This window comes from Mytilus galloprovincialis, chromosome 3 (assembly GCF_965363235.1).
Source record: "Mytilus galloprovincialis chromosome 3, xbMytGall1.hap1.1, whole genome shotgun sequence".
Classification (NCBI taxonomy): domain Eukaryota; kingdom Metazoa; phylum Mollusca; class Bivalvia; order Mytilida; family Mytilidae; genus Mytilus; species Mytilus galloprovincialis.
Window position 1 is genome coordinate 71,716,984 of NC_134840.1, and position 27,170 is coordinate 71,744,153.

Below are 27,170 nucleotides of genomic sequence, written 5' to 3' on the forward strand. Positions count from 1 at the left end.
AAAAAACTCTTGATATTTTGGTACATAAATGGTTTAAATTATGAAAAATTGCCATCGTTAGGCTAACACTGGAAGCATTTATATAATTACATGCAGTTTTTGAAAGAAATATTTTATATTTTTCTTAAATAAATGGTGTTTAAAAACTGTATAATTTTCTTAAATGGTTGCCTTCAAGACATGGTCAACAGTGTCAGATTTTTGGTCAATGACAAAGACAACAAGACATGTTAAGAATTATTAAACATCAAACATTTTAATTGAAAAAAAAAATTACAACTCACAGTTATTTCAAACAACAGTAGCTTTCTTTGATCATTAATCTTATCTGATCAAACTATACCTAAATTAATCTATAAATAACAAGACTTCCAAAAAAAAACCCCTTTCTTTTGGTGTATAGAACATTAAAATAACGTGATGCATATTCTTACAATAAACAATCAAACTTAGCAATACAATTTATATGTTTTATCTACAGACAAGACATAGTATTCATACTTAATGAAATGCATTATTAAAACTTATTAAAACTTAATTTTGACATAGTTGAAAGTGTTCTCTTGAAAAAAAAACCCATACATTTTATCAGGTTTATCTATCAAATGATGCTTAACTTCGAGGAAAATGGAAATAAATGCATTGTGATAATGTCTATGGACAAGACATTTTATTGGTATTCAATTAAATGCTCTTAAAGATGATTGTTAAAATTTAGATTTAAAGTTACCAGTTAAATTTTTAGCTGTGTTTAAAATATAGAAAAGTACACATAATTCTTTACATATCTCAATAATTTATTGATAAGCCAAAATGAAGACACATTCTTTTATCTGAAATCCATATATCTGACTGTTTAAAACAATGTAACTATTATTAAAACTCAATTTTGACATAGTTGAATGTGTTCTCTTGAAAAAAAACCCCATACATTTTATCTATCAAATTAGGCTGAACTCAAGGAAATTGGATACAAATATATTGTGGTAATGTCTACGGACAAGACAATTTCAGTTAAAAAAAATATGTCGAGTCAAAAAGTCATATAGACAAATCACATTAGCAAAAACTAAAGACAAGAATACATAAATGTACTATAGCACAATAAAACAATGACGGGATGTATAAGTACACAGCCACATCATATGTATCAAAGGGCTTGAACACAAAAAGGCATATAGGTAAAGCACATTAGCAAAAATGAACAAATTGTTTTACAATAGCACAATAACACAACGGCGGGATGTGAAAGTTCAGAGTCACGTCATATGTATCAAAGAAACACAAAGAGACTTATAGATAATAAAAGCACATAAGCAAAAATTAAAAAATGATTACAAAAATTATCACAGATTAATAACATTTTGGCGGGATGTATAAGTACAGATCCACGTCATATGTACCAAACAGACCAAACAGTAAAAATAATATTCATAAAGACATATATATATAAACTAGAACGTAAAAAATCCGACTCGGGATGTTTATCTAGTACGAAGCAAAGTTCGTATTCATACCGCATTAAGATGTTCTACGGAGGCCATCATGAGTTGGTTGACCTTTATAACATATATGTTACACAGATGATGACGGATATGTCTAATCGTCGTATAACCACAATCCAGTCATCCTTTTCCCCGAATGTGACCTACAGAATAAGAGTTATCCCCGGGTGTGTACTTACATGAACAACACAAAGGGTTCAGTATAAGTCTTTACCCTAACCTGAATGTAACACCACAACATAATAAGACACACTAAAAAATATCAATTGAAAAACAATTAATAAATAAAATTCATTCATGAATTTTAATTGCATACTGTAATTGATAATTAATAATATAAGATTCTCAATATACAGTCATCAAACGTAAATACATTTTAATATCGGATATTTTGTTAAAAGGAGGGTAAATTGTATATAAAATCTTGCAAAGTTATTACCCATATTTTTGGCACATGCCCTTACATCCGATAATAGGAAGTGACTCCCCCTCCTGTGGTTTGTTCTCAGTTTTATGAGTTTGCAATCATCACCCCCACCCTTTCCTGTACTTTTAGTCTAATTTTGTCCCACAGCTACAAATGCTATACATGAGTGACTAAATAATAAGTCAGATTGAATTTCAGCAACCGTTAAAATAAGATTCTGAAGCCACCAAAATGTTCAATATTGGTGATGTAAAACAATGCACAACAGGTGTTGGTTACGTTGGCAGTATGTAAATATTGATTCAAATTTCCTAGTAACTGTAACAGTATATCAATAACTTATTTGATTGCAAACAAGAATAATAAAAGTTAAATATCATCTTTTCCAAATCTAAAGCGACAAAAAGAAGTGCAGCTTTTTAACTTTTCTTAAAGAGAGAACGAACCCCGACAAAATATACTTTACCTCAGGGGCGAATCCATCAGTTTTTAAAAGGGGGTGACTAACCAAGGATAAAGGGAGGGTTTCTACTTCATGTTCCTATTCAAAAGCATTGGTCGTAAAAAAAAAAAAGAGAGCTACTTGTTGCAACACCTTGACCCGCCACTTCTAGAAATTCATGATTATGCTTACGAATTAATTTTAAAGCACTGGTAATTTACCGCAATGTGTTTACTGGCGAAAACACCAAATTTCAATCCTGGTATCTATAATGAGTTTAGTTATAACCACTGGGTCGATGCCACTGCTTATGGAGTTGTTTTCCCCGAGGGTACCACCAGCCCAGTTGTCAGCACTTCTGTGTTGATATGAGTTATCATTGATATGGTCATAATTATAAATTGAATGTTAAGGGCATACGATATAGTTTTGATCCCATATTGAAATTTTGATGAAAATTTGCATGTAGGCTATTTTTTACCTGATTAAATCAAATATGTAATAAAAAATGTACCTTCATGTGCTACTTTTAGAATAAATTGAGGTTCAAATTTCACATATTTCCTCAAAATACAGCTTTGTTGACGTATTTTTCCTTTCGATAGAAATACATAACCTTTTTGTTTTAAAAGATAAACACGAGCTGTTTTTGTTACATTATTTGTAATTTATGTATAAATATTGTATAAATTTTTGCATTTTATTTTTACAAATAACTCAATTTTATCAAATGTTCATGAAGTAGAAAAAAACCGTCATTTTAGCTGTATTTTAATCAAATTTAAAAAAAATTGCATTATTTACGTTTTCAAGAAAATTGGTACACATAATCTTCTTACGTAATCAAACTAAATGTCATTTTAAAAAAGAGAGGTCCATGAACTCGTATTCAAGTTAAATTAGTTTGAATGATAAAAGTCAGCCGAAAACTGCATCTTTTCCCGATAAGTCACCGTTTGACGTTGCGAAAATAACAATTACGTTAGCAACCTCATTACCTCCCCTGTAACTGTATCGTATGCCCTGATTTAACAAAACTTTGATTTTTTGAAATAATAAGGTTTTTGTACGTCAAGAATAGATTTCCTTTGTCGAAATTGAAACTTTTAGGAATTTTTGGTCCCCAATGCTCTTCAACTTCGTACTTTATTTGACCTTTTTAACTTTTAATTTATTCGAGTGTCACTGTAAGACTTTTATAGACGAAACATGCGACTGGCGTAAACATAAAATTTCAATCCTGATATCTATGATGAGTTCATTTACTTACGATGTTCAACAGAATTTGGTGCAATCTAGTTGAATTTGAATATAACCTAGTTTAAATATTTATTTGAAATCTCTTTCAATAATAATAATATAATTTGACTTTTACACTTGAGGAAAACATACAGTTCAAGGAACGGAAAAAAGGAAGAAGGAACATGTCCTTATCTGCTCAAAAGGTATTTATTCAGATCAAGGAGTTTGTATGGCACCTTTTCATAAACCTCCTTAATCAGACTGAACAAGAAAAAAAAATAAACAGTAATTTATTTGATCACGGTATGGTTGGAACGTTCGGGTTACTTCCGTCGAAAGTGTGTGAGTAAGTACACACATGTCCCCTGTAACTTGTCAGCTAAGCAGTGAAGTTGTTTAAGTTGTGTATGGAAATAGGTACATGTATATGATTTTTTTTATTTCTTATATAAGTTCAACTCATGTTGCCGTAATAAACATTAGATATACCAGTCAAGGACAATTTCACTGGTTAGTTCGTATTCAAGACTTCGAGTGGTATATGTATTGTTAAAATGCATACTAAAAACAACATATTAATTTCACGTACTTCATATATAGAACTAAAATGCACGTTCGCTCCGTATTATAATTATACTGTAGGCTACTAGTATACATTTTTATGCTCGATTTGAGATCTAACGTTTATTATTCAACAAGTCTGTGGTAAAATTAAATGACTGTCTCAATTTATATAAGCTGTCATTGTGTCTGTTTTCATTATGCAATGGTTACCAAAACCTAGTGTTTGTATGTTCCTTTGTACTGATGTTAGTGCATTTCTTTTGTTGTTTGTTCACTAATCCAGTTTCAAATAGGGAGTTTTGAGATTTCAAAAACTTCAAGTTAGGAAACCCTGCCACATTTTCATGTGACTGTCCTAAGTCAGGAACATTTTCAGAGATTGTGTTTTGTCATATTTTTTGTTTGTTTGGAGAATGTGTTGTTGATAGCAGAGTTAATCTTAAAGGAAAGGTATCAGTCTGTCAGATATTAGTATTTATGGGGCCAAATAATGGTTCCTATAATACCTGCTCCTTTTTATGTGCAACTGTTTCATAGACGATTCAGAGCTTATTGGTTATTATAATTATGCTTGCTTAGAGCGCTTAGAGTGGGAAAAAAGGGGGGTCATACCCAGTCGAATCAAACTAAAGACTTAAAAATAGGTATTTGCTGCACGCGACAATAAGAAATTTACATACACTAGTCGGCTCGAAGGTAAAACAATGTGTCCGGTTAGGCAACACGTCTTCCGGCGGACTTTTACCTTGTAAAATAGGCCTTTAATTTAACAATTGGCGTCAAAAGTCCATACATTCATCAATGAAATTAAATTTTCAATCCGTTTTTCATCCTTCAAGACAATTATTCCTTATTCAAATTTGATACTCTAGTATTTTTGAAATCTATGTTTTATACATAAGAAAAAGGTGTGAGAAGAGGAAATGGAGGTCAAAGCAGAAAACAAAGAAATCCAAAATTAACTGATATTTTGATTGAAAATGTCAAAATGGTAATAAACATAATCAAGAGATTGTACTTTTAGAAGAAACATGTCTTTTCGTGAGTGAGAAACAGGTGAGGATGTATTGTAAAAACAAGACATTGAACAAGAACTAAAAGATGTGGTATAATTCAAATGAGATGAATATCCACCAGATAGCAAATTTTCCTAGATATTAGTAACTGTATGTCACCGTACTTCATTAAACAATGAGAAAAACTAAAACACATTATAGAAATCATCGAGAGAAAAAAAAACGTAGAAAATGCACACACATCGCTAATGTAGAACAGTAAAAAAAGCCTGATTTATATACTCTATATACCAAAGAATGTACGAAAAACAAATATGGCATACAGCCACAAACGCCAACCATTGAATTACAGGCTCCTGACTTGGGACAGGCACACACAGAACATGACTGGTTATGTTTTCAGACGCAACCTCCTTTTTCCACAGATCTGAGACAATCGTTTTATCACACAAGAACAAACAATAAAATCAGTTGACCATGACAGGACTAATCAGATCAATACAAAGGACAAAAAAAAGAAAGAATAATAGAAAGTATCGACAAAAATCAATAAAGAATTATTAAAGTAAATGTTTTAAGACATTTGTGGCAACGAAATAGCTGCTTTACCAGTGATACATAGATAGAATTCGCTTAAATCTATAACTTTACTATAGAAACTGGCTTTATAACAAAGGTTAATGACAACTTATTTTATAATAATAAAGGAGGTAGTTAAAACCTCTAAAAGCACTTTCTATAGATAGATATAAGAAAATGTGGTATGAGTAGCAATAAGATAACTGATCCTTCATATTATAAAATTCTATGAATTAAAATGACTAAAATGACGATTTCTTTCTCAGGCTCAGGAATGACTTACAAAGTAAAATTACAAAAATACTGAACTCCGAGGAAAATTCAAAACGACCATTCCAAACTCAACAGTTACATGTACCACTTTGTACATGTTGTAATATGAGGCAGGCATTACCTGTGAATGGTGACGAAGTCTGTATGAATTTTTTTTTTTGTAACTTAAATATTTGTTAAAAAAAAGAAATGGACATGCCGTAACGTTTCCGATTTTTGTTCTGTTGTTAGGAATTTTACTTGTGACGTTATTTAAGTTATGACGTCATGTTCAATGTAAACAAAGAAACGTAATTCATCAGGTAACGTCAATTCATATCAAAGACAAAGAATTATTAAAAATGAAATATTGGTGTTGTGTTTCTTGAGTTCCTATATTTTTCTAGACTACTCAAAGTCTCACGACAACGAGACCGGAAGAAAGACGTAGATTTCTGCGTTCTGCGCAAATGAGGGAATTAAAAAAAAGCTACAAAAAAAATGTTTGAACGATTTTATTTTTTTTAAATTTTTTTTTATTGATTTTTCTACTGTAATAGGGGACTTCGTCCCCATATTACATGTATAAGTTCACATTACAGGTCAGTGTCAAAACTTCGTAAATTAGACTTTTTTATTTCAAATTGTCATTTTTTTCCTAGGATTTGACTGCAAGTAAAAGACTGAACACATACTATACTAGAAAAAACAAAAAGTTTTAAACAGAATCAATTAACCCTTTACATGTACAACCTAGCCCCAAAATCCATTTTCACTTCTATTCAGGGCATGACACTAGTTTCATTATTTCTAAAATTACCTTGCATTAGTATTATGTTATACACTTTAGCTGAAGACGTTACAAAGGCAGGTGTGTGTTCAAGATAGCCCTAACGTATCAAACATTTTACTGATTCCGATTATGTATTGATGATGTGGCCAACCAACCAGATTCAACCACGCAAACGACCTAGACCATATTTTTAGGTGCCTGGTGTGTTCAAGTGTCCTATATTAAATTCCACACGTTGTGGCAACATGATATAAATAAATATAGAAAAATGTAATTGTGTTTTGGTGTACTCTTATACTTTTGTCAAAACATATGAATGAAATCAATATAAGAGACAATAAATGAAATAACTCAAATAACTACCACAAAGAGGGGGTTTCCATCTTTTTTATTTCGAATAATTAAGCGTTTCAATAATAGTTTGTTTTCGGAAAAGAAGTTTATTAACAAAAACTAAGTTCACTACAAATTTCTCCTACATTTGATTTTTCCTTACTAATTCTTAGAATAAATGGCAACATATCTTCAATAAAAAGTCATGTTATGTAATTTTGTTTTCGTATTTCGACTGGTCCTTTTGACGGTTTGTCAACGGGAGAAATGATGAAATTGAACCTGTTGATGCCCTGTTGAGGAGGGTGGTAATGGGGATACCTTCATGATGAATAACGGTAAAAATTCTTGCCAAATTTTTAGTGCATGACTTTTAAATATGCACTTTCTTTTATACTGGGAGTAGTATATCTATATATGCTGCTGCTTTAAGACGATGAAAAAAATCGAATGATTTTGACGAATCACGTTAATTTTTTCTCCAAAAAATAACGGTAACGATAATTATTAATTATATGATCACACAATAAAACAAATTTTGTTATATTGTAATGAAATTTGGGGTTCATTTAAGAATTGAATGCTTCTTTTTGTAACTTCATTGGGGTGTTAAAGCGTTGACCGAAGTACATTTTATATGAAGCGCAGAGGCGCTTCATTCTAAATATGTGCGCACGGTCAACGCTTTTACATCCCTATGAAGTTACAAAAAGAAGCATTCAATACTTATAATTACATTTTTGAGCTAGGATCATGAAAACATGAATTTTATCAAGTTTTTATTTAATTCACCTGTGAACTTTATCGTCGGACCTCGTGTTATCATGAATGATAAGTTTTATTCTGTAATGCAATTGCTTAAGGAATAACATGTTATAATTTATGCAGTTAGCCAATCAGAATAAAGTATTATAATGAATAAAATTGAGAATGGAAATGGGGAATATGCCAAAGAGACAACAACCCGACCAAAAAAACAACAGCAGAAGGTCACCAACAGGTTTTCAATGTAGCGAGAAATTCCCGCACCCGGAGGCGTCCTTCAAATGGCATACATACATCTAATGTAATTATTTGTATTTGTATATCTTAAATATGGATTCGTGTTGTATGGGATAGTGTCTAGTGCCTTTGTATTGTTCCTCATTTAATTTGTCACTATATTGGCACTTTTAAAATCATAAAATGTTTCACTGAAGACTAATTCTCTTCTTATGACTCACCAGTTGGTCAATTAAAACGAAATTCAAATATAATTAGTTCAGTCAACTAACTCCTCATCAAGCTATTGACAATTCTGTGAAATATGAATGGTGATGCTGATGAAGGAGATGGAAAACTTCTCGGAAAAAACTGCATCTTCGCCCCCGCAAAACACAGGTACTCTGCGTCCATCCTGTTTACTGGACTTTTTAATTTTTTTTTATTAAATGTAAAATTTGTTTAGCAATTAAGAGTGTGAATATTTTCAACAGACTAAAAAAAATAAAATACCGAAATATCGTCCCAGTGAAATTTCATTATGCATCCATCAGGTTACGGTATATCTACGATTGTATGGATGAAATTTGTTCCCTAATAAAAAGTATATTTTGTGAAGTTTAATGAGGATATCAAGTCCTTAACAGCCATAAATTGGCACGAAATCCAGCCTGTATCAGTTTTCTACATAATGAGTAATATGACTGATCTACCTGTCTTTTATTATGTAATATTGAATGGGAACCAGTCGGGACATTTTATTTCCGGTTAAAGTTGTTTACATTGCCAACTCTTTTCGCTTGGTTTGACGTATGGATATTTCGTAAATACCGATATCCTGGATGGAAAATGGCTTGTTGTGGGCCACAAGCGATTCGAATTAAAAGTAAGTCGTACATTTTGTAAATAAACTATTTTGATCACCTATCTTGGTTTGGGATCTGAACACCTATAGACTGAGGTATTCAGATCTTAATCAATATCATAGGTATAGTACGTTAAATTAGCAGTATGATTTCTTATAATGTCTTATATCATATTTGAATTTCTCCACATGAATTATTACGGATACGAGCGAGAGATGAACTATTTTAAATCGTAAATAGGCAACAAATTATTTCTTGTCACGTATATCAATTATTTTATTACCAAATTAAAGAAAAAATCTCTCGTGATTTAACCATTCGTAATATTTAATAAAACGTTGGGTACTACCATCACAAATCGTCAATAAGAATTGAGAATATGACTTAATGATTGTTCCTTAAATAACAATTCACAAAATCCTTTTTTTTTAAATTAATTTAAAACTAATTCCTATATGAAATATAGATCATCAACACACACAATTACCTACATTTTCACTAGTACTTGTAAAAGAAATTGTATATTGGGTAAACTTTAATGCTAGGTTTAAACTGGTTGTAAATTGATTAGACCCTAATTAATTTATGTTTTTATAACACTTAATCTGTAACAATAAACTCATCATAGATACCAGGACCTAATTTTGTATATAGGCCAGACACGCGTTTCGTCTACAAAAGACTCATCAGTGACGCTCGAATGCAAAAAAGTTTAAAAAAAAAGCCAAATAAAGTACTAAGTTTCCACCTATGCCAACATTTTTTCATACAATTTTATACCTAAATTTCAAAATGTTTGCATAGGTTGAATAAACCCATTCTGTAAAGTTTGAATTTAATTGTTTGAACACATGATCTTTAAAAATCTAAATATACCAATTTGGCAAATATTTCCAGATCATAAGACAAGAGCATTTAAATGTTCTTTTTAAAAACCAAATTCGGTCTTCTCTTAGTACACGAAGACGCCCTATTCGGTCGTTGACCTGAGAGAATATTATATAAATATAGATGATCATATGATATACTGTTCGTAAATTTAAACATGAAGACAGCTTGACATTTTTTTAATATTAAAGTTTGAAAATCAAAAGACACATTTTAAATTAATCGTGCATCATGATTTTTGTTTGCACTTATGGATCATCTCCGTTGCAACCATTACATAGTTTCTTATAAGGCCCAATACTGTACAGCAGTACTCTTTTATAACTCTAAAAAAGAGCCATAAATGGCAAAGAAATGTTTCAACTTCTGTATTCTATAAAGAGATTTTTCTTGTAGTAAAGTACAAAAAGCCACGAACATTATATAGAAGTTATCTCCTTAACTTAAACATTGAAAGTTATACTTTCGTTATTTATAAAAGTTTTATGTTGATGTTTTCATTTTTATAAACGAAATGTGGCACATTGATATAAAAATAGAAATACAAAATAATAAATAGAGAAATAAGTAAAAAGGAAACATCAGAAGTAAACAGAAATAGAAAATAGTGCTTACGAGGTCATATAATTATTATAGGACTACATATAGTGCCAAGTATTTTCAAACGTTTTTTTCTCTATTTTTTATAGTCCTGCTTAAGATAAAGACGTGCAGACAGAAATTATATTTTAGAGGAAACAGGAGTGTTTCAACTTCCAAAAGAACCCTTCTCTTATTAGAAACAGAAGTGTTTGATCTACACAAAACAAACTAATAAATACATAAATCAGGCCATTAGTTTTCTCGTTTCAATTGTTTTACATTGTCATTTCGGAGCCTTTTAAATGTTGGTCTTACATAAATGTTGTGTTTATATCGTCCCAACTGAAGATAATGATGGGACAACAAATGAATACTTGACAACCTTTTAAGAGTTTCTGTTTATAGCATCTACATTGCATCCTCTTTCTTAAAATATGGTTATTTTTAAAACAAGTGGGCTGTGCTAGAAAAACTAAAAGTGGTAACTTCAAACTATTATAACTTTAAAGAGACGCCTATGTGCTTGAATCTCACTATTGTATTCCAACTAAATGGTTTATAATACAGACAAAAGTATCAAAATGGTACTAAAGAACATAAAAGCAACGAATCTATTTCTTTTCCTTTAAATTATTCTTGCTCTCTTAATTTATACGATGCTACAATAGTAGTAGTATATTTATATTTCGCCCCCCCCCCCTATTTTTATTTTCCTGAGTTGTGGAAAATAAAGCGCCTGTGAAGAAATGTTTAAAAAACATACGACGAAAAAAAAGGCCACTGCAAGATGTCTTAACCAACGCACTGTAAAAGAAATACCGATAGTTAGAGTTCAGACAAGAAATTAATCTTCAAAACATGCTGATCAAAAATGAAATTTGATCAAGATCGACGAACTCTTAAAACTATTAAATATTTTAAATCAACAGGAAGGTTCTGCAAGGTATTATCGGAAGAGTGTAAGTTTAGACAGCCACTTAGGGCACAACAAGCGGGAATTGATACTTTGATAAATGTTCTCATTTAGTTAGTAGCTTTGATAAACACAACGTATCGTCCAAATTAGGCATTGAGCTTAAAGAAGCAGCGTAACTCTACTTGATTATCAACATTCCATTTCAACTGTGTAGTCCTCAATGCTCTTCAACTTCGTACATATTAAGCCTTTTTAACTTTTTAGATTCGAGCGTAACTGATGAGTTTTTTGTAGACGAAACGCGCGTCTGACGTAAATACAAAATTTAATCCTGGTATCTATGATGAGTTTATTTCCGCAAAGTGTCCTTAGATTTGTCAACGAATTGTACGATATTGATATCCGACTGTCAGAGAGTTATGTTATTTGATTGGTATTCCCATTGGAATAATATACCATTATATTTATCAGATATGTCTTATTGATTGGAGTAACGTCATATACTTTCTAGCTAACCCATACCAACAGCGTAAATTCAATGCATCGTTGGTGATAAATTGTTTAGCCCGATGTGATGATTTGAAAGACTTCGACAAGCTTGAACAAGAGGGAGAAGATACTTCAGTAAAAACACCGTATTTATATGTTGCTTTAATACTTACTTTATTTCATACTTTGCCAAACCCAGATGCATAATTCATTGTCGTTTAATACTCAATGCGAAACATTGCTGCATTTGGTCATGAACAGCATTTAATGTTGTCCTATAAGGCTACAGTGTGATAGAATAAAATGCATTCAGAGTAATTCTTCGAAACATCAACCCTACAGTACAACAACGTAAAAGAGATTAGAGATCAACATACCGTCATCTAACAACTATAGGCAACAGCTTTCGTACAAACACACAGTGACACGACAATTAATGACATCAGCGGTATGGTTTCGGACAGACGCATTGACATATAAAGAAGTGCAATTTTTTTTTGGTGATCAGAAGTTGATTTTTTCTCTTTTACGTTGATGAACATTTAATTGAATGCACATTTAGAACTATTTTCAGAGGCTTTTACTATAACCATTAGGAAACATACTGCTACATCTAAGTACATAAGATGCAAAAGAGGTTTATCAATATACAGAACACGCACATCCATTTTGAGCATATAAACGAAGAGAAACAAGAATTTGTGGCCGTAGAACACCACGATCAGCTCTCTCTATATATTTTTTTATTCAGCTTATCGTAAAATTGGGGTAAAACTCTGAATTTTCAATATAATTTTGAGTAGTTCACATCATAATAAACACGTGTACTAAGTTTAAATTTGGAATGAACACATCTTTGTGTAATACCCTTCCCGAAAACTATAACCTGTATGAGAAGTTACTGATTTCACCATATAATTAGTTATCAAAGGTACCAGGATTACAATTTAGTACGCACGTTTCGTCTACATAAGACTCATCAGTGACGCTCATATCAAAATATTAATAAAGCCAAACAAGTACAAAGTTGAAGAGCATTGAGGATCCAAAATTCCAAAATTTTTATTCAGCTAATCGTAAAATTGGGGTAAAACTCTGAATTTTCAATATAATTTTGAGTAGTTCACATCATAATAAACACGTGTACTAAGTTTAAATTTGGAGTGAACACATCTTTCTGTAATACCTTTCCCGAAAACTATAACCTGTATGAGAAGGTACTGATTTCACCATATAATTAGTTGTCAAAGGTACCAGGATTATAATTTAGTACGCGCGTTTCGTCTACATAAGACTCATCAGTGACTCTCATATAAAAATATTAATAAAGCCAAACAAGTACAAAGTTGAAGAGCATTGAAGATCCAAAATTCCAAAAAGTTGTGCCAAATACTGCTAAGATAAGCTATGCCTGGGATAAGAAAATCCTAGTTTTTCGAAAAATTCATAGTTTTGTAAAAAGGAAATTTATAAAAAAAAAATGACCAAATTATTGATATTCATGTCAACACCGAAGTGTTGACTACTTGGCTGGTGATACCCTCGGAACGTGGCACCAGCAGTGGCATCGATCAAGTGGTGTAAATAGTAATCAAAGGTACCAGGATTATAATTTAGTACGCCAGACGCGCGTTTCGTCTACATAAGACTCATCAGTGACGCTCATATCAAAATATTAATAAATATAACATATCCGTTTAAAGGGAAAGAGAGCGTCATTGCCAAAAAAATCACATTAAAATGAATTCGTGTAATACGTTTGTACTTGATACAACGACGGAAAAACAGACGAACGAACGGATGGACAGACGCACTTACCAGAAAACATATTGCATCTTACTTTCGTAGGCGCAACATTTAAACTTGGTTTAATTGACAAGTCCAAACGGAGGGAAATTTAATTCATCGACAGTGTAAACGTGTCCTTCTATATCTTTGTGTAGGAATTATTCCCCTTTCAGTAGATTTTTTTTTATCATAAGCCATAGTAATACTACATTGATTGCATGACTGTTTATACCTGTAAGTTCAGTGACAATTAACGATTTCATGCATAACACGGACAAGAAAAACATGTGGAATAATAATCTGAAATAATAAGATTCATGATTTTATACATACCACGGACAAGAAAAACAAATGAGAAAATAATTTTAAAAATAAGATTAACTGCACAAAATTTATTGCACCTGATGCATTTCAACCATTAATTTACACAGTGCTGCTCGAGGCCAAAATAGAGTATAATCCATTACCTTGAACAAACAATGAAGAACAAATGAAATCAAATAGAACCAAAAATACAAACAGCCAACCGGACAAAGAAGCAGAGCTATAAAAGAAAGATAAGCATTCCTTCATTTCAAATGATTTCCAAAATGTCAGAACAGTAAATTTCATTAAAAAGATATCCGTAGTTTTACGCATATAAAGGAGAAATGGCTATTGGGTAGCCTGGTTTTGCAAGATAAGCCCATATTTGTACCTGGAATCACACGTTTTCAATAGATTCATGTTTTACATGAAACTAGCCATTTTTAGCCTCAAATAATGGTAATCTAAATGTTGCTGCAGTTACCATTCCGCTCAAAAATATAACCTCAATTGAAAATAATTTCAAGGAAAAGACAGTGAAAAAATATAAGTCCTCCCCTTTATCGTATATGCTGGTATGAGATCAACCTTGAGAAATTGCAATAGAGAAAATGTATAGAAAAAAAAAGATATAAGCACGACAGGTTTTCCTGAAGGTTAACCGTTTCTTTCTACTTAGTGTCTTGAAGAAAATATTTTTATAAGGAAATTGCGCAATACTCAGTTTTAGGACATTTTGAAATTAAGATGTCAATCATGCTTAGAATTCTTATTGACAGTTGTGGAATGATTTGACAGAATACTCTTACTTGTTGTGTTTCAGCTTTTGATTTTGTCATTTGATTAGGGACACTTCAGTATTTTTATGATTTTATATAGTCAACTTTCCATTTCTGTGTAGCAACATCCCAGCGGCACCAGCATATGGAGTATATGTGTCTCAATTGATACGTTACTCTAGAGCTAGCTCAAAGAACGTTGATTTTGTTGAACGAGGAATACTGCTTTCTCAAAAGTTGCTAAGACAGGGCTATGAATTAATCAAATTAAGGTCATCACTCAAGAAAAGGGTCGCCATCATGAGCTGATTGGCCATTATGACAAAAGTGTGACAGAAATCATATCTGATATCCTCCCTCGGTCATAATAACCTTCCATCCTTACCGAACTGAACAAAGAAACAACACAACGGGTGCCGTATACGGTGTAGGAAATGCTTACCCTTCCGGAGCACCTGATTTCACTCCCGTTATTACTGGAGTTCGTGTTGTTTCTTATTTATTATTTGTAACTGTTGATGTAAACGTCTTTTGGTTTTATGGTTCTTTGTTAACTCCTTGGTTTTGTCTTACTTTTTGTATAAATCACATTTTTTGAAAAGGTATTTTCATTGCTAAATGAATCATAGTTATTATTCATCAAGTACTATGGGTTTAGCCTAAATTTCTAATGTTGAGGATGATAAACGAACATAATAAAAGTCTAGCACGGATGACCTTTTTTGTTGCCAAAAACTGTTTTAGGAAAAGTTAAGACGATGCATTGTAATGAACAGGTAAGTTTATATTTTTAAATGACATTTAATGACGTAAGAATTGAACAAAAAATATGTCTAATATGTTAAGAAAACATTTCCTTTTTAAAATGTACATTAAACTTTGCATTTTTTGTAGGACCAACTGCACCTGTAGTAAAGACAGGCTATCTGAAGATTCATGAAAGTACGTATGAAAAATAGTCAACATAAATGACAAAACTATGACAAAAATAAGGATAATAGTATCACGAAAGAAAATAGCAATTTTTGACAGGTTAAGGATATTAATTTCATAGCTGAGAGTAATAGATATAACAGCAAATAGTGCACTGAAGCCACTCTTTTTGATGCGACAATCTTATCAAACTCGCTATTACTATATCAACGAAAAAAAATCTTTGTTAGTTGCGACTTTTCATTTATATGTGGTTAAGATATCTTATTAATGGCACATCACGTAGTAAATTGAAAAAAAAAAACTATAACAGAACGTTTGTTTTTAGAATATCCCGTTCTAACATTATCATTTATAAATATTGTATCTTCTTGCAATTATAGATAATAATATTTACTATTTTCTAGATAATTAAGATAATGTCTACGAAGTCAGGAATATGAATGCTGTTTTCCATTCGTTTGATGTGTTTGAGCTTTTGATTTTGCTATTTGATAAAGACTTTCCGTTTTGAATTTTCTTTGGATTTCGGTATATTTGTTTTTTCCCTTTAACATCACATAAATACACCTTTGTCTGTAGTTTATTTCTAATATGAAGGTTTATAATAAATATCAATATACATAAATTTGTTCACAGAGGGATTCTTTATCAAAGGCTGGCAATCTCGATATTTTGTACTGTATCAAGACAGCAGTCTAATATGGTTCTACAACCACAGTAGCTACCAGCACATGGGTGGTGTCAAACTGAAGGTGACTTTTTACAACTTTTTTTGTTATATATTAAAATTTTAATATCGTCATTTGATTGTGAAAAAATCATTAAGGATATCTGGCTAATATTTTTATTCGCCAGACTCGCGTTTTATCTACAAGAGACTCATATTTGCATGAACCTCCAATAAAAAGACTCTACAGGGCCAACGAAAGTACGAAGTTAAAGAGCTTTGAGGAACCAAAATTCCGAACGTTTTTGCCAAATGCAGCTAAGCTAATTCATTCCTGAGGTAGAAAATCCTTAATAAAATTGAGAATGGAAATGGGGAATGTGCCAAAGAGACAACAACCCGACCATAGAAAAAAACACAACAGCAGAAGGTCACCAACAGGTCTTCAATGTAGCGAGAAATTCCCGCACCCGGAGGCGTCCTTCAGCTGGCCCCTAAACAAATATATACTAGTTCAGTGATAATGAACGCTATACTAATTTCCAAATTGTACACAAGAAACTAAAATTAAAATAATACAAGACTAACAAAGGCCAGAGGCTCCTGACTTGGGACAGGCGCAAAAATGTGGCGGGGTTAAACATGTTTGTGAGATCTCAACCCTCCCCCTATACCTCTAGCCAATGTATAAAAGTAAACGCATAACAATACGCACATTAAAATTCAGTTCAAGAGAAGTCCGAGTCTGATGTCAGAAGATGTAACCAAAGAAAATAAACAAAATGACAATAATACATAAATAACAACAGACTACTAGCAGTTAACTGACATGCCAGCTCCAGACTTCAATTAAACTGACTGAAAGATTATGATTTCATCATATGAACATCAGGCACAATCCTTCCCGTTAGGGGTTTAGTATCATACCATCATAACATATATGAGAAGAACATAACCATTGTCATGCCAACAACTGGTTTTTTGAATAAAGTGTTTAGTTTCGATGCAGAGACCCTATAAGTGAATCAATATTAACGCCAAAATATGCAATCTTTAATGACCTGACAACAGTATCGTAACTATATCCCTTCTTAATAAGTCTATTCAAAGGTTTTGTTAGTTTTTGAGGTGAATACTGACACCTTTGTGCTTTATAAAGAATATTTCCATAAAAATTTGGATGTGAAATACCTGAACGTATAAGAAGTCTACATGTTGAGCTATATTTACGAATGATGTCCTTATACCGATGATAAAATTTACTAAATGTTTTGACTAGTTTGTGATATCGAAAACCCTGGTGTAATAATTTTTCAGTAATACATAAATTTCTCTCGTTAAAATCTAAAACATTGTTACATACACGAGCGAATCGTACAAGTTGAGATATATAAACACCGTAGACTGTATGAATGGACTTATATTTGGAAGGCATAACTTTAACTCTAATTATAAAGGAGAATATTTTCCTTCTTATCATTAAGACCTTTCGTTTTAAATGTTACCAGATAAACCCACACATACAGATACTTTTACCATATAACCACAACACATTTAAATCTATGATATGACATACACATCTCTAAGGTGTGCTGTGACGTTTTACTTAATATAAAAAAAAGTTATTGATGTAACTTAAGATTCTTATAAGGTATACCTTATTCATCAACTTCACGTTTACATTAGGCATTCGACAATCAAAACAGAATCTTCGTTTTACTGTCGAAAAGACATATATTGAAAAAGCGGTCGACCAAATGATTGCTTTCAATTTATCTTCATACATACATAAATATATATAATTATTCATTTATCCCTGAGTGTTTATAAAATCTCCCTGTCAAGATTAAGCTAGCCAGAATATTGTTTTCCTGTTTCTTTTCTATTTCAATGGTATGAAAACACGATTTACTACCCTCTTTGATTACTTTTAATCTAACATGGTAGTTGTCGATTTCAGATGGTAGCAAATTATATGGCAGTCGGACCAATGTGCCTTCATATAACAGGCAGACCAGAGCTTCCCAAAGGCATATTGGCAACACATATGATGGGTATACCTAATATTTTCAAGAAAGGAACAAACAAACAAAATATTGTCATGAGCTGGATATTGTTTGATGGCGGAGACGAGGAAATGAAGTGAGTTTAATTTCAGATCAATATGTATGTCCTGAAAACCCGAGGACGTCCAGTTATTCAAAAACCATGTGAACACTCAAATCAGTATTAAATATGCCCAGAATTGTTTATTAAAACCCGAAAAATGCTCCTTATTCGTCTTAAATGAACTCTTTGAAAAGCATTTGTAAAATTTAATGGAAAGAAAATTGGTTTTTGTTTAGCCATATCAAAGATATCGCACAATATTTTTACACTAATATTTATTTACATATATCAATATAATTTTGAAAATTCACTCTAAACAACTCATTCACATTTGCTGTATAAAGAAACATAATTTCAATAGTTGTAGTGTTAACTTGTCACGTAAGGCGATTCAAGAGATAGACATAAGACATATGACAAAGTTGTGTAGATGTGATAATTTTTTTCATTATTTTATATATTTTATTTTATATATTAATTTTTTACAGGGCTTGGCTAGATGCTATACAACCAACAGTAAGTACAAGACAATAACATTAACAGTAAATATTTTTTTCTGACCAGATGTGTGGTTCGGTAATATGTGTATCTACAATGTCGATCACAGCCGTAATATATATTTGAAAAATCAAAAACCTAAAACAAGAGCTGTTACAAACAAAAAAAGGACAAAAAGCAAACCAAACCCGGACAAGGAATCAGAGCTTTTTATGAGAGGGATACATTCCTTGATTTTATCTGATTTCGAAAATTTCAATGTACCAGTATTTTCATGTCAGTACTCAGTGCTAACCATTGAACTGGTGTCACCTTCAGTTACCCCCCCCCCCCTCCCCGAGGTATCGACACAGTGGTAGAAAAACATCAACGGTATCAGTTTACTGCGCATTCCGACAATTAATATCTCTTTAGCTATACTTGAGGTCAAATTAAATAAAAATTTCATACTTATAAATATAGCTTTAGTTTAAATACTTGAATCATCTTTGTTATGTTTCTGTAAAACAAGTGATTGCCCAATTGTATATTTAATATTCATTGAGACATTTTTAGAGAATACAATTTTGTTTTCCTTTCTGTCTGATAAATATGCAAAACAGTAAATTTAAATTTTATCAATGGAAGTTGTTTTATCAACTGAATTTTTCTCCGGATTTTTATTTATTAAATTGTATATTTTATTTTAGCTACCTCCACCACCTCCAAGACCAGAACGACCGCCTCATTCTCACCATGCAAAGCAGAATGGTCACCCACAACAGAATGGTCAACCACAACAAAATGGTCAACCACCACCATATGGATTCAATACTAATGTTGTGCATCGTAAGTGTGAAGAAGAAACAAATCTTAAAAGGTCACAAAAGAGTAATTTTTCAATGTCATTATGTTTTGTAAAATTTTGCATAGAGCTTATTCATATTGAACTTCAACATGTTCAAGTGAATATAAAAATATACTGATGAACTGTTTAACTTGAACAAAAAGGGAAAAAGATAACAATTAAAAGAAAAACAATTAACTTGATGATCAAGCTAAATTGACAAAAACAGTAAAAAAAAAAGATTGAAAAAGAATAACCAAACGGCGTGGCGAGTAAGTTCAGGTGCTACAGTAAATCCTGATAAACTATTGACACTTGTTTGTTAGTCATTGAAAGTAATAAATCGATGATATGTCATATTCGCTAGTGTCCCAAACTAAGAAAACAGTGCGGATATGACAATAACGTATAACATATCCATGGCCATCATAGTGAATAAAATAATGATGTTAGTCACGATAGAAGGAATAATTAATTGTATTCATTTTAAGTTCGGTAGAATATATGCGTTTAAACATAGTCACCAAACTCTGAATTATTTTAGAGAGAGTTTATCAACTATATACATCTGATATAGCGGAACGTGAAGCTAAAGGATAATGCTAGATGTGTTATTCCCCATTAGAAGTTTCTGTATAAATTAAGCACTCTATAAATAAACCAACAAGTCGGCAAGAGTAGCAGAGTTGGTTTCCATGGAAATGCCGATTGTTGTTGAGAAACCCGTCCTCAAACATACCAAATATTTTGTCGATCAAGAAATCATATATCTTGATATTGTTTCATATTTTTTTTTGTTTAAAGGTGTTTAAACATGACCAAAGATGTAACAATTAATCAATAAACTCAACATAGATACCAGGATTAAATTTTGTATTCAAAGCAGTGTTCTTCAAACCTCGTTTTGAGTGTTTTTCTCTACGAATATAGTTAAAGCAAACAAAATGTGAAGTCGGTGATCCTATGATTATTCTCATTAGTGAAACGAAACTTTATCTAACAGCAATGTTTCACATTTTTTTGAAAATGAATTAATTGTTCATTGAGAAATAAAAAAAAAAAGGTTTTCGTCGATTTCATTTGTTTTCTAATACGTCTAACATCTACCTATTTCAAGACTATTCATTTAATTATATACCACAAAAAAAGATATTCGAGTTCTGGTTTTGATAAGAGTAAAAGTGTACATTATAAATTTTAGATGGAAATAAGAATCAATCTCCCTTAGGGAAAAAATCCTTTGATTGATGAACCTGTTATATCATAGGCATGTTTTGATTATATAGCTCATGAGGTATTCAAGTCCAATTTTATTTGTATTTAACGTTCAAAAGCCAAATACATGTACATTAAAATTCAGAACAAAACATGCTAGGTCTTTCATAATATAAACTATGAAATATGTACAACTTGTATAAACTGCAATCTGATTCAATTTTTCCTTTTGCAGCTGCTAACAACAATGCTGGTAAGTCCGGTATTTTCAATTAGTTTTAAAAACATGTCACTGTATTATATTCAAACTATAAGAAAAAAGTAAAATCACAAAAATACTGCATTCCGAGAAAAATTTAAAACGGAAAGTCCCTTATCAAATGGCAAAATCAAATGTTAAAACACATCAAACTAATGGACAACAACTTTCATATTCCTGACTTGGTACATGTATTTTCAAATGTTGAAAATGGTGAATTGAACCTGGTTTTATAGCGCTAAACCTCTCACTTGTACGACAGTCGCATCAAATTCCACTATATTGACAACGATGCGCGAACAAAACAAACAGACACAATAGATCATATATTGTCAATTGTACAATACAACAAGAATAATGGCAACTGTGTGGTGAAAATTTTCCCTGGCTGATATTTATTTATGGACCTAGTATCGTTCATCTGAAACAGTGTATAAGAAAATATTTTTTTTTTTTTTTTTAAAAGGATCGATTAAGTCATGCCGTAAGAACTTTTTCACAATAACATTCGTATTATCTGTTGATTTCTAGATTTATATTGCTCACAATGTTTGCTGCTTAAAGATTAAGTATATCCATCATAGCTTTCAAATTCTTATGTAAAACACTATTATAGGTCGAAAATCACTATTTTAGGAAAGTATTTTACATTTCGTCTGCATCTCGGATAGTTTTCATAAAAATACAAATATGTGTTAAAATCATCATTCACATAACTAAGAGTATACATTTTCATTCTAGGTAATGCTTGAATTGCAAGTGGAATCAAAAGAAGTAAAGATTATAGATTAAATGAAAATATGTTCTTTTATGATAGTATCTTCTTTTTTTTTTAGCTTACCCACCAACAAATAATGGCTATCCACCTAACCAGCAAGGAAGACAAAGACAGAATGGTTAGTAAATATAAACAAAAGATAAACAATGTATTCGTTGATGTGGAACTTTTCAGCTATTGAATGCTTTAAACAATATATTTTGGATACAGTCTTCTTGGTCTTATTCATAACCAGAGATCTGGGATCCTTGTCGAAATTCAGCTTTTCGTCAAGTAAGACAGGTTTGTCAGGCCAACTTAATCAGAAATATGATACAAAAATACTGGAAAGTGTTTTTTTTCTGTGCATCTAGATTGAAATTATATGATTTATCAAAATCATCCTTCCAAAATGTGTGTGTAAGTCATCATAATTTAGTTGATCTTTATGGATTTAATGTGACCACAGAAATCAATTATGAAACCACAATCCTGTTCTCTTTGTCTCAACAAGTAATATTTAGATATTCAGATATATATAAGTAAATGATCTAACCGTCTTTTGCGTGGGTTCGTATTATTCCGTCTTTTGCGTGGGTTCGTGTTAATCCGTCTTTTGCGTGGGTTCGTATTATTCCGTCTTTTGCGTGGGTTCGTGTTATTCCGTCTTTTGCGTGGGTTCGTATTATTCCGTCTTTAGTTTTCCGTGTAGTGTTTTGTAAACTGTTTAATATCTGTTCGTCATTTTACCTTTTTGTGTGTTTATGATTGTCCCTTTGGTATCTTCCATCCTATCATGTATTTAGTGGTATCTTTGTGTCAATTTGCTGGCCATGGAGTAACTAAAAGTCCAGATGATTTTATATAACTGACAGTCACAAATTATCCAATTGATAAATTCTTATGAAGTGGCAGTTCCAAAAGTTCATTTTCTGACAAAGGGTAAATTTTCAATATATCAAAAGATCCTCAAATATTAATTACAACATATTAGAAATTACTTTTAAATAATATTATTTAAGGAATGACTACTAGTATATTATTTTTTTCTGTATATGAACGAATAACACCAAAAATGTGGTGCACACGGAAGAACAGTGATTATTTAAAAGTGTGCTACACATCTTTTAGGTTATTTCGAATAGACAGAAAAAACATTAATCATTCCGTATAAATTATTTCTTAATTCAATTTTATGGAGTAAATCATGAACAACGTTGATGGTCTGAATGTCACATGACAAAATTATGTCTATGAACTGATAGAGAAATAAACTTTCGGCCAATCAGAAGACTTGTCACATCTAAAATTGAATTATATAATAATAATGATTTCATTTATATATTGATATAATACCAATTACGGCCTAAGAGCTGATAGATTTTTTTAGCCAATCAGAAGACTTGTGACATCAAACATAAATTTAATAAGAATAATGAATTTATTCATTTCTTGATGTATTACCAAATAAGGTCAAGGAGGTGGTCACACATCTGTTGTAGTACAGAATGGTGGAGGAGGACATCGTGACAATAATGACTTTGCAACTGGTAAGTTGAAGCAGGAATTAGTTTTGATGAAATAATCGTTTGTTAAGCTTTAACGATATTTATTAAGAATTAGGAGATAACTATATTGTATTATAAACTCCGACGGCATCAATTTTTGATTTGATGGTCGCAAATTAAGCTTACTGGCGACTAAAATAAAATAATGTTATCTCCATTCTAATGAAACCCACAGAAAACAGCGTCAGTCATACATATAGTCTGTCATACGTCGTCTGCGCTTGCACGTACTTTTCATAGCATGTATTGCGAATTGATGCCATGACAATTGGTGACGTTATCAAATCAAAAATGAACGTTACAAACAATGTTGCATTAGAATCGATATTTGACATGATCGTTTCTATATACCTAGGATTTTTGTTCTGTCAATGGTTAGGGTATAGACCTCTCATTTACTAAATACATACAATCAAAGATAAGTAATGAATTTGTTGCTTTTTGGGCTATAATATAATGATTTTACCAGGAATGACATTGCCATGGACTTTAAACGTCATAGATGTATGAAAATATCGTTATATATAGAGAAAGCAAAAAGGACCTTGCATAAACAAAAACTGTTTCTACAAAAAGAATGTGTTACACAAAAGAGTAGGAATAAGTTAGATTAGTAATATAAAACTATTAGATCGATGTTATATCATGTATTATTTCAATCTAATTGTTAATTTTATTTATACTGTAAAAGAAGCTTAAAATTAGTCTTGCAGAAAAAAATGTAACAATCAATTGATAGCAATAAAGAAATATCTTTGTGGTGTAAACAAAACTGGTTTTTTTACCTTTTAAAAAAAATTTCAAATCAAACATTATCATTTGGTATTTAAACTAATCGGTGTAGCGCTATGTTCCTCGGCGACTATGTATGGCTGGTCAACAATGTTTTGTATGCAGATTGGTTTTGATATATATGTCTGAAATTTGTGTTTATTCCTTAGCAACTAAACATGCCAGGTCAGCCTTTTTAAAGAGTATATTTTTTATACTTTGATATAAATGTTTGGAGAAGACGTTACTAAGTTGAAAAACTAATCCATTTGTTCTCTTTGAGCAATAAATAACGTTTTGATAACATAATACACATTCATTGTAATTACAATTGTGACGAAAGTTCCGATTCAAACATGGAAGATGTTAAAAGGTTTCCTAAATATCTTTTTCGTGATAAATTATAGGAACAGTATTATACATTTACTAACACTGCTATTTTAATCGTCGAATGTGTCATTACTGTGTTGTAAAACAAATACAAAGGCATCATTGAAACACGTTTGATTAAACTAGTTTTAATTTCACTTTATATTTTTAGGAATGCTTTTAGGAGGTGCATTAGGCTATGGTCTTGGTGGATACGGTCCAGGCTATGGATGGGGATATGGTTGGGGCTGGGGACCGCATCCATATGGTGGATACTGGGGAAGTTGGAGCAATTTTGGAAGTCATGGAGGTGACATGAACATAGAGAATAATTACTATGACTGTGATCACGACAATGGATATTACGGATATGATGACAATGATGTCGGGGATTTTGAAGCCGGAGATAATGGGGATGGTGGAGACTTTGGTGATGGAGGTGATGGGGGCGGGTGTGGTGATGGTGGTGGATGTGGAGGAGGATGCGGAGGAGGGTGTGGAGGGTGTGGAGGATAGATGTCACACCCGTTTTGCAAAACATTTGAAGGATTTTATTTTGTATTCTTTTATAAGATATATGTTACAATTGCTAAACATAGTAACCTATACATAAATGTACTAAGATCGAATGTAGGATGACACACATTTATTGAATTTTCGTTTTTTTGTCTTTTGTATGTCTTTCAACCAACAAATGGCAGCAGGTATACCTAATTTAAGAAACTTTGTGCCATTTTATAATGAATCAATAACAGAAACAAGTCTATGTGGATATTTTGGGCATATATTTGTGATGCACAAGTCATGAATTTACAAAGATGAGCTTTTCGTTTTTATATAATTTTAATTGTGATATAAATGGAAGTAGACATATTCACACAGGTTTTAAATAAGTCGCTTAAAGGTTCAATTGAAACTGTCTATTTAGTATGCCATTACAGTTATAAAACGTGTTAACAAATCAACTGAAAGATTGTCTCGTTACCGTTAATTGTTTTTATGAGACAAACATAATATATACAATTTTTTCATGTTCCAATTTGAGATTTATAAATATATATTGTATTTGTATTTCAATGTTGGTGTGCTAGACAATTTCATTTGGGGAAATTGTCTGTCATTTCAGTTGTGATATAAGTAGTCATTACAGTTGGGATATACGTAATGAAATCCGTCCATAATTTAGTTACATTTATATTCGATATAGAATACCCCTTTACATCGATGTAGACTAGTACTTGGTTTTAGATGTATATAATGGGTTTTATCTTATTTTGTTTGTGTTTATCTAAATTTAATTTTTGCTGTTTTGTTTTGTTTTTAAAATTTGTTGCATTTATAACTATTTCTATGCATTCTGTCTATGATATGATGAGAATAATACTCTATAAATTTCTTGCATACGAAAAGCTTTTCTTTATTTATCCTTACCAAGAAGCAAACATTATCTTTTTACATAGGTTTTCAAACATTTTGCATCATTGCTATTTTCTGTGACATATTAAGTGTAACTATATAGTTGAGCGAAGGTATTGACAAAAATGTACAAACATATCTTTATTGCATGCAGAAAATACTGATCATAGATGAAAATATATGACAAGAATTATTATTTTGGTACAATGACACTGTGATAGTAATCAATTATTTGAAAAAAATATCAAACACATTACAACTTCCTGAAATCATTTGAAATGTGTGAACCTGAAAAAAATCCGGTTTCGAAATTCTGAAGATCACTGAAGGTTTTAAGTATCATATAAAAAAAGGAGGAGATGCGGCATGATAGCAAATGCGACAACTATACTCCTAGCATCGTATGCGTTTTGTTTCGGAAAATAACAACTTCATAGCATTTATATGCCCCATTTATGGGCATTATGTTTTTCGATCTTGTGCGTCCGTTCGTTCGTCCGTTTGTAAACATGTTTCCTATGATATGATCTTTCTAATTGTAATGTAAAATTAGAGTTTTGGCTCCAATTTCACGATCAACTGAAAAAAGAAAATGATAATGCGAGTGGGGCATTCGTACACTATGGACACATTCTTGTTTCAAGATTTAATAAAATCAGTCAATGTCATATAAATAAAAAGAAGGTATTAAAAAGCTAAAAATTATTGTTTCAGTTTTTATCCCGACTACTACAAAAGTTACAGAATGCGAGACATAGGGATGCTAATCCGGCGGCAATGATGGCATTTAAACTATTTGCATCAAGCTTTATATTTCCACAGACAAGAGATCCGATTATATACCGGTACCTCATGTTCTGTTGTTCCTACCTGTCATATGTTCATTGTCCTTGATCTCATTTTTATACGCCCGTTAACGGGACGTATTATGATATACCGTTGACCGTCTGTCCGTCGGTCTGTCCGTGCGTCCGTCTGACCGTCCGTCCGTCGTCAAAATGTCGGACATTAACTCAAAAACGCTTTAACCA

General features: G+C 31.6%; 1 protein-coding gene across 2 annotated transcripts; it reads left to right on the forward strand.

Annotated features, from left to right (window-relative positions):
• Positions 1-8,893: 8,893 nt before the first annotated feature.
• Positions 8,894-26,841, forward strand: LOC143068845 (uncharacterized). Of its 2 annotated transcripts, none has more exons than XM_076243183.1 (10): positions 8,894-9,020; positions 15,643-15,690; positions 16,321-16,436; positions 18,312-18,493; positions 18,949-18,976; positions 19,648-19,786; positions 21,235-21,252; positions 22,095-22,154; positions 23,488-23,565; positions 24,896-26,841. In XM_076243183.1, exons 1-10 carry the CDS (start codon positions 8,984-8,986, stop codon positions 25,237-25,239), a joined length of 1,050 nt encoding a protein of 349 aa, XP_076099298.1. In that variant the 5' UTR covers positions 8,894-8,983; the 3' UTR covers positions 25,240-26,841. The 2 variants fall into 2 exon arrangements, with proteins under 2 accessions (XP_076099298.1, XP_076099299.1); XM_076243184.1 differs by lacking the exon at positions 8,894-9,020 and adding an exon at positions 11,238-12,010.
• The last annotated feature ends 329 nt before the right edge of the window (positions 26,842-27,170 follow it).

Bases quoted from the DNA above. Each gene is read 5' to 3' on its own strand.
- LOC143068845 (XM_076243183.1), top strand. From the start codon at position 8,984: ATGGCTTGTTGTGGGCCACAAGCGATTCGAATTAAAA. The intron at 16,437-18,311 runs GTGACTTTTTAC...TGTCGATTTCAG, and splicing joins TGGGTGGTGTCAAACTGAAG to ATGGTAGCAAATTATATGGC. The intron at 23,566-24,895 runs GTAAGTTGAAGC...TTATATTTTTAG, and splicing joins CAATAATGACTTTGCAACTG to GAATGCTTTTAGGAGGTGCA.